The sequence below is a fragment of the Mizuhopecten yessoensis genome, unplaced genomic scaffold (genome assembly GCF_002113885.1).
Source record: "Mizuhopecten yessoensis strain PY_sf001 unplaced genomic scaffold, ASM211388v2 scaffold10821, whole genome shotgun sequence".
NCBI classification, from domain to species: domain Eukaryota; kingdom Metazoa; phylum Mollusca; class Bivalvia; order Pectinida; family Pectinidae; genus Mizuhopecten; species Mizuhopecten yessoensis.
In genome coordinates, this window is record NW_018408738.1 from 868,966 (window position 1) to 883,555 (window position 14,590).

The 14,590-nt window shown below is 36.9% G+C and overlaps 2 protein-coding genes across 3 annotated transcripts in view; one reads left to right on the forward strand and one right to left on the reverse strand.

Moving 5' to 3' along the window:
• Positions 1 to 5,193: 5,193 nt before the first annotated feature.
• LOC110462662 (malignant T-cell-amplified sequence 1 homolog) lies at positions 5,194 to 13,327 on the reverse strand. The gene is made up of 5 exons (XM_021516737.1): positions 13,207 to 13,327; positions 12,764 to 12,916; positions 10,118 to 10,218; positions 9,181 to 9,382; positions 5,194 to 6,216 (listed from the first exon to the last, which is right to left on the reverse strand). The coding sequence occupies exons 1-5, from the start codon at positions 13,215 to 13,217 to the stop codon at positions 6,135 to 6,137; spliced, it is 549 nt and encodes a 182-aa protein (XP_021372412.1). The 5' UTR covers positions 13,218 to 13,327; the 3' UTR covers positions 5,194 to 6,134.
• A 249-nt stretch (positions 13,328 to 13,576) lies between these two features.
• LOC110462661 overlaps positions 13,577 to 14,590 on the forward strand; it is a 22,534-nt gene continuing 21,520 nt past the window's right edge. Inside the window, exon 1 of one of the 2 annotated variants that reach the window (XM_021516735.1) lies at positions 13,577 to 13,721. The gene's annotated coding sequence lies outside the window, so the exon portion shown is untranslated. The other variant, XM_021516736.1, reaches the window with a different exon arrangement.

Sequence of the window (14,590 nt, forward strand, 5' to 3'; positions counted from 1 at the left end):
CACATATCGTTTGCCTCCTCAATATAGGGACTCATTTTATCATTTAAATTGCTAAAAAAAAGTCATATATATGTATGTAGTACTTTAACTATTACCTACACAAGTGACGACGGAACATATCATATATTTTTTAGGTAAGCGTCAAACAAATTGCAATACATTTTTTTTCACTGCAATGCATTTCAGTGAGGTCCCCTAAATGGCTACCGAAAAGTCCGAAAAAATTCAAGTAGTGGAAGTGTGCCTGATTTGCATAAATCCAATATGGCCGCTATTTCGATGATTTTCACCGAGATCGAGTTGCATTTCTTATCATAGGTAGATTCTGAGGCACTTAAAAGCACAAATTTCACATTTATATGAATGTACTATGTTTTATATATCACAGAGGCATATCTTGTTTAATTGTGCATCGCAGTATTCATAAATCCAAAATGGCCCCCGATATATTAAGATTTACACATAGGTTTTGTCATATTTTTCAACTTGTAGAGCTGAGATGTGGCGCTATTAGAGTATCCGTACATACAGGCTGTACCTAGCATTATCCTCATGGTCGTTGGATTGGTTAGAAGTTGTTCTCAGTGCAACAGTTTACTTTAGAGAGGTGAGAAACTTTCTTGATAGCCGATCTACGCAAGGCAAGCCCACACACGAGCCTACATCAATAGGACGGGGGCTGTAGTTGTTGATGTGATACTGGTTGTACTGTAGTTGTAGCAGGAATTGACATGGACATAAACCAGTTCGAAGGAAAACATCATGAATCTGATAAAAGGTAAATTCAGCTATTTGAATTATTTTAAGCTAGCTACATGTATAGCAGTAGACGATGTAAGGACTAAGGGTAGCTCCAATGCTTCATTATTATTTCTTTATTTCCTCTAAATTGAAGAGTTACAAAAGTGTACAGTGTAGTCAAAATACAAATCAAATATTATTAATTGATACTTCAATGACATAAATACATCAGTTAACTACAGAGATGAAGAGAGAAGTTAATGAATATTGTATTAGTTTAGTAAATACAGAAAGAATGGTCTCGTTACCAGCAAATCATACAAATAATTAGAATGCCTGGGAATCCTGAGATTTCCAATGGTTGGGGAAAGCCCTACCAACAAGGTCCTCTCAGGCTTATTCATACATAAACACACACAAAATAAGAGAAAAAAATAGTAATTAGGTAATTAGGACTGCTGTAAAGATCGGCGATGAATCTGTTCATGTGAACCCACAGCTCCTTTTCCAGAGACTGGTCATTGTCAGTAGAGAACGTGAAGATACTTTAGCATCAGTTTTCAGCTACGAGTTATGCAGTCACCACCTGCCCTGTTTGAATCCTCATGTCTCTCCCGAGAGGCCGACAAACCAGTCCCAGCAGATGCACGTTGGAAGGTGTTTGAATATGAGCTGACCCGAGAGCAGACACTACCCAGTGGTAATGTTCATTATGTTTTGGATGGTGGTGCTCTTCTTCACCACTTTCCTTGGCCACGTGGGAGCACTTTCAACAACATATGCCAGCTATATGTCAATTATGTCAGCAGCAAATATGGAAGGCCAACAGGTGTTTTTGATGGCTATCAAGGCGGTCCCTCAATCAAGGACGCAACACATCTTAGACGATCAGGAGGTTGTCTAGGCCTGACTGTCAACTTTGCAGAGGACATGGTAATCAAATCCAAGAAAGACGAATTTCTTGCAAATGAAGTTAACAAGCAACGCTTCATAAACCTACTCAGTTCCAAGCTCGAAATGCATGGTTGCACTGTAACAGATGCAAGAGGAGATGCAGATCTCTTAATTGTAACTACAGCAGTAGAAGCAGCTAAGTTTAAAGACAGAGTTCTTGTCGGGGATGACAAAGACCTTCTCATCTTGCTGATCTGAATGCAAAGGACGTCTTTTTTTGCACCTGAGCCAAAGGCAAACTCCAAGAAGAATCGAACAGGGAATATCAAACAGCTGCTGAAGGAAACTCAATAAAGTAGTCCATGCGCTTCTGGGCTGCGACACAACGTCTCGCGTATTTGGACTAGGGAAAGGCGTAGCACTGAAGAAAATCAAGAAGATTGACGACTTCTGTGAGCTTGCGAAGGTGTTTAGTCAGCCAGCATCAGACCTGAAGGAGACCATTATTACAGCTGGAGAGAAGGCACTTGTATTCCTGTATGGTGGTGTCTCAACAGAAGATCTAGATTCTTTGAGGTACAGAAGATATTCCGTAAAGTTATCATCAATCTCGTCTGCCTTAGAAGCAAAGACTTTGCCACCAACTTCAGCAGCAGCAAAATTCCACAGTCAGCGTGTGTACTATCAAATATTAGAACGGAAAGGAATGGCAGACGACCTGACACCGGGAGACTGGGGTTGGCAGGTCACGGATGGGAAGTATCTTCCAATACAAACTGATAAACCACCAGCACCAGCATCACTCCCTAAAGTCATCAGATGTGGATGCAAGAAAGACTGTGCAACCAAGAAAAGCACGTGCCGGAAGTATGATCTCCAATGTTCAACAGAGCCTGCACTGATTGTCGTGGCACTAGTTGCACCAACTCACCAACACCAGACCTAGAACTTGATTCTACTACTGACCAACGTGCCACATAAATGTATGTTTGTTGGAGACTAACAACTGTAATAACTGAACTTAGATTTTAAACCAATATAAACATATATTATAGTTGCTCTGGAATGCATTGTGGATATGTATGTGTTTATGCAAACTAAAGAACCTAATCATGATTTATTTGAAAATTTAAAAATATTTTACAACATGAATAAGTGTTGTCGCAATTATTCTGATATTAATCAATTCTCTACACAACCAAATTCCTTAATTGGCAGCCGTTTTGAATTTATGCAAATTAAGACACTCAATTAGGCACATGAAACCTTGTGCAAGCAAAAGGATTCTTGAAAATAACATTTTAGACATTCAAAGTACACTAAAAGTATTCTAAAAGGTATGTAAGGTGAACATTTTGACTAAATCTAGGAGAAAACCAGTAGAATTGGCGGCCATTTTGGATTTATGTAAATTAGACACACTTCCACCACCCGGATTTTTTCAGACTTTTAGTAAGTCATTTTGGGGACCTTACTTAAATGCATTGCAGTGATTTTTTTTTATTGCAATTTGTTTGTCCTCAAAACACAATATTCCTAGCCTAATAGGAGATGACAGCGTTGAACTTTGACGTCACAGATGTGGGAAACCCATATGTTTTTCAGATAAATCACAATGTCAACTACTACGTTCGCACTTTCTGAGCCTGTTTTATTGTGTAATAGGAAGTATTTTCATAGCTTGTTATAGCAAAACGTTCAGGGTTCACTTTAAATAGCTATAGATACATGTAGGTCCCTTTACCAAAGGTTGGTGTAAACTCCCCACTTGTACGAAGTTTGTTTCCACACTGTTCATTTGTTTCCATACCTCTTATCATGCCACTCCGTAAGATAATGGTCCATTACAATGTTGCGTATAACACGTGAATATATCACGGCCTTATAAATAGCGCTAAGTAGGACCACGGACTTAGATAGTAGGACTAATTAATCTTATTCCGCGAATATATATATATATATATATATTGATAAATTGAGGCGTAGATCCAATTAAACTTTACTTATTTCCATATGCACAAAGAAGATAAATTAAAAGCATATCTTTATTTGAATTATTGATATTAATGATAAGTTGAATTCAATTGAAGATTCTATCTTTACTTACATGTAATTTCGGAGATGTCTTTTAATTGAAAATACCTTTAGTTCAATTGAAGATAGATCTGATTCCATTGTACCTTTCTTAAAAGTTATTGAAAATAGGTGCAAAAATTGAAGATATGTACGAATAAGATAAAAGACGTCTACCTTCAACTGAACTGACAATATCTTCAAATTCAACTGAAAATATAGGTATATTGATAACTGATCGGTGACTGGCTGCCAATCGGTTTAAGAGGTACACATGGTTTCCGAGTGTGCGTCGATCGTTCGACGCCGGGTTTGCATCATGTTGACGTCTATAAAATGTGTGTGCATAACAGCATCATTGTTGTCATAAGGAGAAAACACCACGACTTTCTCTCCATTCAATATTCAGTCTCCTAGCTGTGGCCTACTTGCGATGAAATGTCTCGGCCAATACTGCCTCGTCCCCCTCATTCTTCTGTACTCCATCATGGCAGCAACTGCAGCATTCTGACTTATTCTTTGCAGGCAGAGCAACTGCAAGTTTTCTGTTGTTTAGATCTTGAATACTTGCAAGGAAATGATCTGATTCAGAAAAGCACCATTTTATACGCATTATGTTTTGATCGATGATCGATCAACATCTAATCACAGAGTATTTCCCTTTTAGTTTTAACTAGTACTAAAATTAAAACCCGGCCTCCTCTATATAAAAGATGTCTCGTCGTCAGAAGCTACCTTATTTCAGCTATAAAGTTTCAACAAGTCACCGAAGATTCACTGAGCAGTCACCGTTAGGTCTCAACCAGTTGCAAACATTAGTTCCGTCGTATCTGCGGTATACAATTGCCTATTAATCACTGACAAGTTGCAAAACCTACGGCTGATTGATCAGCGATCATTATACTCTAATTCCAAATATGGACGGAAGTAGTTGCACCGGTCTCAACGAAATGGTTGCGTGCAGCAGTAGTGAGCGTCGTTTACCCTAGACTGACGATGATGATGGTCCGTGTATATCAATCGCTTTGCCGACACACATAATACAAAGAGTATTGACTTGGCCATTCCTTGGAGATATTATCTTAAAGTGCTGATTTTACACAGGTTAATGCCAATCATGCATGTGGATATATTTACACATAAGTTTAAGGCTAAGCAAATTAAAATCCGCTTACAGAAAGAGTGGCAATTCTTTACAATGAATCTGGTACAATCTAGAAGTGATATGATGAGGGTATGTTTTTACAGTGGTAGATAATATCAGTCACCTTGGCTACTTGCATGTTTTACAGTGGTAGATAATATCAGTCACCTTGGCTACTTGCATGTTTTACAGTGGTAGATAATATCAGTCACCTTGGCTACTTGCTATGTCCAGAAGTCAATATGTGTATACATCTGAAATCACAATCACTGACTTTTACTTCTGATTAGTTATGTCATTCCAGATTGTTGCATGTTTTCCATATTATAACAAGACACAAATAGTATCAGATTTTGTATTCAGAATGACATAGTTAATTCCATTCTGTGACATATGTTAGACATTTTGCAACAAAACCAGATAATCTCTCCTTTTAAATTCATAATCAATGGTAACTACTCCACCTGATGCAAGAACATAATAATTTAAGATATTGACAAAAAAAGATAGGTCTGGCCTATTGAATTGTGTTGATAACCCAGATTTTGATAGAGTTATCTCCCTTTACAAAAATATAGCTACTATTGTCTATTCATCCTCATTTGCTTAAGTGCTATCAGAGCAGGTATGCACACCTGTCATAAAGTATTGTTAAGTTAGTCATACAAATTTTTAAGAGTGGCATTATTCCGTAATGGTGAAGCTTGTGGTAGTAAGTTGGCACTAGGGCACATTACATGTACATAATTAAGGAGTTATTTTCCTAATAAAAACAAAAATAAGAAACCTTCTGATACAAATGTAACATATACATGGACATTTTCTTAGCAACCATATCATACAAATCTTTTTATATCATATGTTATGAACAGTCCTTCTAAAAAATAACTTTATCAGCATTTATCAGTTTATTTAGCAGACCTGTTAATCGGACAATTAGTATAATTATCCAATGTATGAAAAGTAGAACCACTTAGAGCACCTGTGTTCTCCTTTATCTCTCCAGGGATCTATTCACATTCAAACTCAAAGGTTACTGATAGTGAAAGAAGTAAAAGTTAATATCAATTACATTTTTGGAAATTGACAGTAAGAATATAATCATCATAAATATATGCCTTCCAAGAACATAATTGATGTCACTTATTTATAAAATCTGAGAGAACAACCAGGTTCTGTGAACACCACAGGTGGGTTGGACCTTACAGGGCCTAACTCCAGGTTGGCACGCTCATCCAACAGGCTCCTTATAAAGCAGATTATTTCCTTCAGATGGGTTTTGTTATTTTACATTCTTCATGTTCCATAGTCCATCGTTTAGATAGTGAATATTTTCCACACCGATTCCTTTATTTTTCTCCAAACTGAAACCATAAAAAACATGTTTTTGTTTAGCGTGGATAATAATAAGTTCCTTCACATAATTGGGCATAAAAGAAAAGCATTTCAACAGATTGTTTATAAAGAGAACCAATTCCAGTTAAGAACATGTCATGCAGTAAAGAAAAAGCATCAACTCAGGTAAGTGATACAGTATTTAGTTTGTTTATCTGATATAATCAGTGCATCTCCAAATAGTTTTTATGCCAAATATAAACTCTACTATAATTCAAATAAAAGTATAAGATTTATAATTTATCAAAGCAAACTGATATTTGTTTTTAGTTTTATATCTTGATACTGGTTATCAGAAAATATATTCTAATCAAACTTTTACAAATGAATGAAAATTCTTTTTGTATTGAAGCACTTAAAATGAAGTAGGAAACTTGAAAGTTAATTGTAGACCCCAACTCTACAGTTCACAACAGATATCTGAACACTTCTACTAGGCCCCAACTCCACAGTTAACAACAGATACCTGAACACTTCTACTAGGCCCCAACTCTACAGTAAACAACAGATATCTGAACACTTCTACTAAACCCCAACACTACAGTTAACACTAGATATCTGAACACTTCTACAAGGCCCAAACTCTACAGTTAACAACAGATATCTGAACACTTCTACTAGACCCCAACTCTACAGTAAACACTAGACATCTAAACACTTCTACTAGGCCCCAACTCTTCAGTAAACAACAGATATCTGAACACTTCTACAAGGCCCAAACTCTACGGTTAACAACAGATATCTAAACACTTCTACTAGACCCAAACTCTACAGTTAAAAACAGATACTTGAACGCTTCTTCTAGACCCCAACTCTACAGTAAACTCTAGACATCTAAACACTTCTACTAGACCCAAACTCTACAGTAAACACTAGACATCTAAACACATCTACTAGGCCCCGACTCTACAGTTAACAACATATATCTGAACACTTCTAATAGGCCCCAACTCTACAGTCATCACTAGATATCTGAACTCTTCTACTGGGCCCCAACTCTACAGTTAACACTAGACATCTGAACCATTCTACTAGGCCTTAACTCTACAGTTAACAATAGATATCTGAACACATCTAATAGGCCCCAACTCTTCAGTAAACAACAGATACCTGAACGCTTCTACTAGACCCTAACTCTACAGTTAACACTAGATATCTGAAAACTTCTACTAGGCCCCACTCTACAGTTAACACTAGATATCACAGTTAACAACAGATACCTGGACACTTCTACTAGGCTCCAACTCTACAGTCATCACTAGATATCTGAACTCTTCTACTAGGCCCCAATTCTTCAGTAAACAACAGATATCTGAGCACTTCTACTAGGCCCCAACTGTTCAGTAAACAACAGATACCTGAACCCTTCTACTAGACCCCAACTCTTCAGTTAACACTAGATATCTGAACAATTCTACTAGACCCCAACTCTACAGTTATCAACAGATATCTGAACACTTCTAATAGGCCCCAACTCTACGGTTAACACTAGATATCTGAACACTCCTACTAGGCCCCAACTCTTCAGTTAAAAACAAAAAACTGAACACTTCTACCAGGCCCCAACTCTACAGTAAACAACAGATATCTGAACAATTCTACTGGGCCCTAACTCTACAGTTAACACTAGACATCTGAACCATTCTACTAGGCCTTAACTCTACAGTTAACAATAGATATCTGAACACATCTACTCGGCCCCAACTCTACAGTCAACACTAAATCTCTGACCACATCTACTAGGCCCCAACTGTTCAGTAAACAACAGATATCTGAGCACTTCTACTAGGCCCCACTCTACAGTTAACACTAGATATCTGAAAACTTCTACTAGGCCCCACTCTACAGTTAACACTAGACATCTGAACCATTCTACTAGGCCTTAACTCTACAGTTAACACTAGACATCTGAACCATTCTACTAGGCCTTAACTCTACAGTTAACACTAGACATCTGAACCATTCTACTAGGCCTTAACTCTACAGTTAACAACAGATATCTGAACACTTCTACTAGGCATCAACTCTACAGTTAACAACAGATATCTGAACACATTTAATAGGCCCCAACTCTACAGTCAACACTAAATATCTGAACACATCTACTAGGCCCCAACTCTACAGTTAACAACAGACATCTGAACACATCTACTGGGCCCCAACTCTACAGTTAACACTAGATATATGAACACATCTACTAGGCACCAACTCTACAGTCAACACTAAATCTCTGACCACATCTACTAGGCCCCAACTATACAGTTAACACTAGATATTTGAACACTTCTACTAGGCATCAACTCTACAGTTAACACGAGATATCTGAACACATCTACTGGGCCCCAACTCTACAGTTAACAACAGATATTCTACTAGGCCCCAACTCTACAGTTAACAACAGATATCTGAACACATCTACTATGCCCCAACTCTACAGTTAACACTAGATATCTGAACACTTCTACTAGGCCCGAACTCTACAATCAACACTAGATATTTGAACACATCTACTAGGCCCCAACTCTACAGTTAACAATAGATATCTGAACACTTCTTCTAGGCCCTAACTCTACAATCAACACTAGATATCTGAAAACATCTACTAGGCCCCACCTCTACAGTTAACAAGAGATATCTGAACACATCTACTAACTCTACAGTTAATACGCGACATCTGAACACTTCTACTAGGCCCCAACTCTACAGTTAACACTAGACATCTGAACCATTCTACTAGGCCTTAACTCTACAGTTAATACGAGACATCTGAACACTTCTACAGTATGCAGTATGTATAAACCCTATGTTTATCAGAAGGCATCAACCCTATAGTTACCGGAATATTTTAACTCTACATTTAACAGTACCGTACGCATCATTTTCCTTCTTTCCCAAACTAACTTGACTTAACTTAACAAAGCATTTACACATACATTTCATCTGTTGACATTTTTGTTATGCCGACAGCCACAGCATGCTCCTTGCCCTCAGCCATGATAGCGACTACAGTGTCAGCATCAACCTTGGTCATCCGTGCTCCAGGGGAGGTAAGTCCAGGACACATGATGTTGGCACCACTCAACACAAAACGGATGGCACCTTTATCCACCTGCATGTGTGGGGCAAGGAAGGGGACTGAAATAGGCAACACAACATTCTCTCATCATAGTAGTCACACAAGCTAAATTTTCAACTCTCTTGATACTAACTTTACATAATCAATACAGTTGTGGGCCTGCACATAAGAACGCACCAAAAGCAGCATGTGCACATGGTGCACATGGTGCACATTGTGAACACTTGTACCGTTTAAATAAAACTGTCAAGAATGAGATGAAAATCCCAATTAACAGATAAATTACATTTTGATGAGAGACTGGAGAATTGCCTTTTCTTAGCCTGACACAGAGAGCTGTTCAGTGATACTGTATGACCTTTATGAAAACAGAACTGGATGTGATCATCTGTAGCTCTCCTTCAGCTAGATTTTCACAACTCAGCAAGCTTTGTAAGTGCTTGAGCAAGGAAAACTACAGTCAGGGACATGAACAAAACCGCTTTGTTAATCTGTATGGGATCAAGTCCATTTGTGTTGTTATTTTACACATGTCTATTTGGGTCGTTAAAAACCCCATGAAATCACTATTTCTGAATTTAAGAAAATAAGGATAGAAAAAAGCTTATATATGTAGTATATATACTTAAGAATTAAGTATAAAGATTTAAAATGGAATCATATATTATTAAGTCATTCTTAATGAGTAACCATATATATTTTCTAACAACTTCTAGAACTAATGGATATCAATACTATAGAGCCTACTTTTTATTACACATATGATCTCAGTACAGACCAGCTCCTAAACTTACACTTGTGTAACAGCTTTAGAGCTGGTACATATTTGTCTTCTCTATGACGGAAAAACAATGGTTCTCCTTTAGCACTGGCCAGTATTTCTATGTGCTCACGACTGAAAGAGAACAAAATATTTTATCAATTTTGTGATAGAAATTGGGCATTAATTATTTTTAATGAGTACACTTTAGACTGCAAATGTAAGATCAAACAAAAAAAACACAGGTTTGTTTCCTGTTAGATGTCTGAAAAAACAAGCATACTGAGTATTGAGTATTAATAAAGCAATACATGTCCCCTACCGGCCCCTGCTAGCTATTACACTAATGATTTATAAAAATGGTGCCCTTTGGGGTTAATTTGGGAAAATGAAAAGTATACAATTAGCTTGTAACTGATTTTAATGTAGTAATAATAATACAAGAAATTGTAATGTTAGTATTATGCAGAGGGATTATATAAAATAAAATGACTTATATGTTATTGCTTTCGTTTTTGTGGTATTAAATGTAATTGTGTGAAGTTTGATCCAAATCCCCCAAGGAATGAAGCCGCTAGAGCGCTAACAAGGATTTTCTCAAAATAGTAACAGTGACCTTGACCCGACAACCCTGTAACTCAAACTTGTCCGAGATATAATGGTCCTTTGTAATTGTATGAAGCATGATCCAAATCCCTCAAGGAATGAAGCCGCTAGAGTGCTGACAAGGATTTTCTAAAAATAGTAACAGTGACTTTGACCTTGACCCAACAACCCTGAAATTTGAACGTTTTCGAGATATTATGGTCCTTGGTATTTGTGTGAAGTTTGATCAAAATCCTTCAAGGAATGAAGCCGCTAGAGTGCTGACAAACATTAGTGTTACGTACACAGACAGACGGAGAGGAAAACTATAGTCCCCCCCCCCGGTTTCACCGGTAGGGGATTAATACGGGTAGGAAGGTAATACAGTTTATTTTTCAAATTATACAGATAATTCTAGGAGAATCATAAATTCTTTTATTATATCCAGTTTTCATTTCTGCCCACTAGTTTGGCACTTTACCAGCTTGAGAAATGTGAGGAAGATTGAAAAGGTTCAGGAGCGTGCACTGGGAGTGAGATTCGTGGAGAGTAATTATGTCTCATCTTTTAGTCAGCTTTTAAAATCTACTAATACTACTCTTTTACAAGTTAAGAGGCTAAAAGATGTGGGCTGTGAAGTTTTTCAACTACACAAGATTTCTCCTGATTATATACTTGACTTGGTAAAACTCAAGGAATCTGCTTATGATTTCAGAAGGGACTTCACAGTCAGCATCCCATCTGTAAAAACTACAAGGTATGAAATCTTTCTCGTTTGAGGTGGTCCGGGTGTGGTACAGTCTTCCAAACGAATTGTGGAGATGTGAATACTTCCAAGAATTCCGGAGGCTGGTCCACACCTGGGAAGATCCATATGTACAAAGATGAAAGATTGATTATTTGGCTCTTGTTTTTCCTTTTATTGCTCCAGAAATAGTTGTCATATATAAGTTTTAGTTCTTAGTGCTGCTTACTTTCTTTTGTGTAATGTTTCTTTTATAAGCTGTAAATTCCTAATTATTGTTTCATAAATGTTTGCATTGTTGTTTTAGATTATGTATATTAGCATGTATTCTGTCAATTTTTAGTTTTTGCCATATTGGCATATATATGTACATTAGACTGAAACGTCCCTTAAATTAATTTATATGCTGCATGAGCTTTATGTTTGCATGACCTTTAATCTTTCCGTGCTTTTTTGCTTTTTATTCAACTATCTGTGATGCATGCTACCTTTGTGATATTTTGTTGTTTCTATTAATTTTGATTGTTATATATAGTTGTAAGAATAGCTCTTCTGAGCTAAAGTTTCATTGTTACAAACATGACTCTAAATAAAAATTCAGCAAGTGCTTCTTTTAACATTGCCTTAAGATACTAGGGTCAGCACAAACAAATAGGAAATTAGGGTAAAAGGACACAATCAGCATTTTTATCTAGCCGAAGTACCCTTGAAAGGAATTCACTGCTTATTTTCAAAGCCAGCTAACAAATATTTTATAACAAAACACAAAAAAAACCTGATAATCATATTTTACCTTTTTAAATAAACCAAAAGAACATGCTCCAGCCTGATTTGATCATATTATTAATTTTCTATCTGTAATAATTTTACATGGCATATCTTAGTTTCATGCATTTGACTTAAAATAATTGAACTTTGAATGTTCACTTGTATTAAAAATTTCATGACAGAGGAATCATACATGCCATACCTTTCTGATGCAAAATAGCGAGATCAGTCAGAGACATATTATATTTCTCTGGATCAGTTAAAAAATTTTCTCTGAATAAGTGAGACACATAAAACAGAACTTTAGGTTATTTCATATAGCATAGTATTATCTCATATCTGTTATTCTAAAGCCTCTACTTGCTTTGTTGGAACCAATATGGGAGAGTGAATTCTCTATAGAACGTTTTGTTATCGTCAACTGTACGCATATTTCTAAAAATTAAACTCATTGAACTTGAACCTCTGAGTATTAAATGGCAATTATTTGACAAACAATACCACAATTATGGATAACTAGCACGTGCACTGTGTAAACAAATTTGGTAGACTTGAAATTATGTTACAGAGAAAAACTGTTACCATTTGACAACTTTAAGATCTCCCTTTTTTGGTACGATCTGGTCTATGTAATCTTTGATGTGTGGATAAATTTTTAGAAGTGATGCCCTGATTCCCTTCTGTACTGTAGACTTGGCCTGGTTCACCCCTGTTACACACTCCTTGTCTTCAAATCTGCAATGAGATGTACACTGGACATTTGAATCCTTCAAAGTTATGCGTGTTCATCAAATCCTGTTTTCAAATGACACTTTTCTGATAAAAAGCTTAACGAAACCCTTGTAAGCAGTAGAATATAAAAGCATAAGATGTATCCACAGAATTAGATTATCTAAGTTTGTGGTGTATCTATCTAATAAGTTTACTTTTTACACCATGCGGGAATGTTGTGCCGGCTAAATATCGGAAAATATTAGCTTAAAAATCATGTCTATATTACGCGACAAAGAAATATTGACACTTACTTTTTGAACATATTTACTGATGAATATCAAACTAATTGTTACAACCACTCTGTCAACAGTAATCTGTCGAATTACTGTCAATAATCTGTCTGCTTCTTGCAAACATGCAACTTCCGGTGAATTTGAAGATATAAATTTCGAAGGTGGAGCCGGACTAACAAAATTGTCCATCTGATAAGAACATGCATTGCAAACATCCTGACCATCTCAAATATTTTGTGTCCTTTTACTATTTTTATTATTTGTTACAATCATTATGAAATAGCAATATAATTATATGCTTTAATAAATATATATATATAGTTGACGTTGTTCCGGATACATGAAAGATCACCGAGTTTGATTTAGAACACTAAAAGAATATCCGGTTTCGACATCAAGGAAAAGCAGCTGAAAAGAGCTAGGCCTAAGTTGATTGAGGGAGTGACTGTTTGATATTTTTTACATAAAAAATAACGCCTCAAGCATATGCCCAACGGTTGAGAGAGGTGCATAACTACCTAGATGTTATGGAGGTGAGATATGGAGATATCTATATATGCTGATCAAACCATGTCGTTTGGAAGCCGGGGCGATAACCCCAGGTATCATCTGGACCTCGGGCAAAGGTTCGGAACTCGATCGTTTCAGGACTCGCACAACTAAATCATTTACTATATGTTATTACTAAACATTTAAATAACTTTAATAGTTGAAGTTCAAAACAAATGACAACTGTCTAGATTCATAAATACATACCTTGCAAAGGCTACAAAATGACTTTTTGGTAAGTTTAGTGGCATATTGGAGTCGCAGTCGGCAAAATCATATCCGGTTGAAAAAAGGCCGACCAGCGGCCTCTCATGTTATGGGAGTAATTGGAGTGTCACATCGTCAAGAAGTTGACAACCGGAAGTTTACAAGCAAAACCGGTGACCCAAAACAGAAACGCCCCCAGACATTTTGCCCCTGAGCAAATCCGCATACAGACATGGAAATATATCAAACGTACACATTTTTCAAAAGATAAATACGTAAACATTTCATTTATCAAAAAAATCTGTCATCAGTTCCTTATTAAACTCCTTCAGTGGCCCAGTAATTAGCGGGAACTTATTTTAGATAGGAACTACCACTAGGGAATAGTTTTGGGGAAGTTTCCTCGCAAAGGGGGTAGAAATTACCCTATTTTCGATGAAACTTCCCCATTCCCGGTAGGACTTCCCTATTCCGGTAGGATTTCCCCATTCCCGGTAGGACTTCCCCTTTTCTGTGAAATTTCCCCTTGGTCCGCTGAAACTTCCCCTTTCCGCTGAAACTTCCCCTTTCTGCTGAAACTTCCCCTTTCCGCTGAAACTTCCCCTTTCCGTTGAAACTTCCCCTTTCCGCTGAAACTTCCCCTTTC

Excerpts from the sequence above, each read along its gene's own strand:
- LOC110462662 (XM_021516737.1), bottom strand. Across the intron at positions 10,219-12,763 it reads GATCTTAAAGTTGTCAAATG|TCGTGAGCACATAGAAATAC; the intron begins GTAACAGTTTTT and ends GTTCTCTTTCAG. Across the intron at positions 9,383-10,117 it reads TCTAAAGCTGTTACACAAGT|TCCCCTTCCTTGCCCCACAC; the intron begins GTAAGTTTAGGA and ends TGCCTATTTCAG.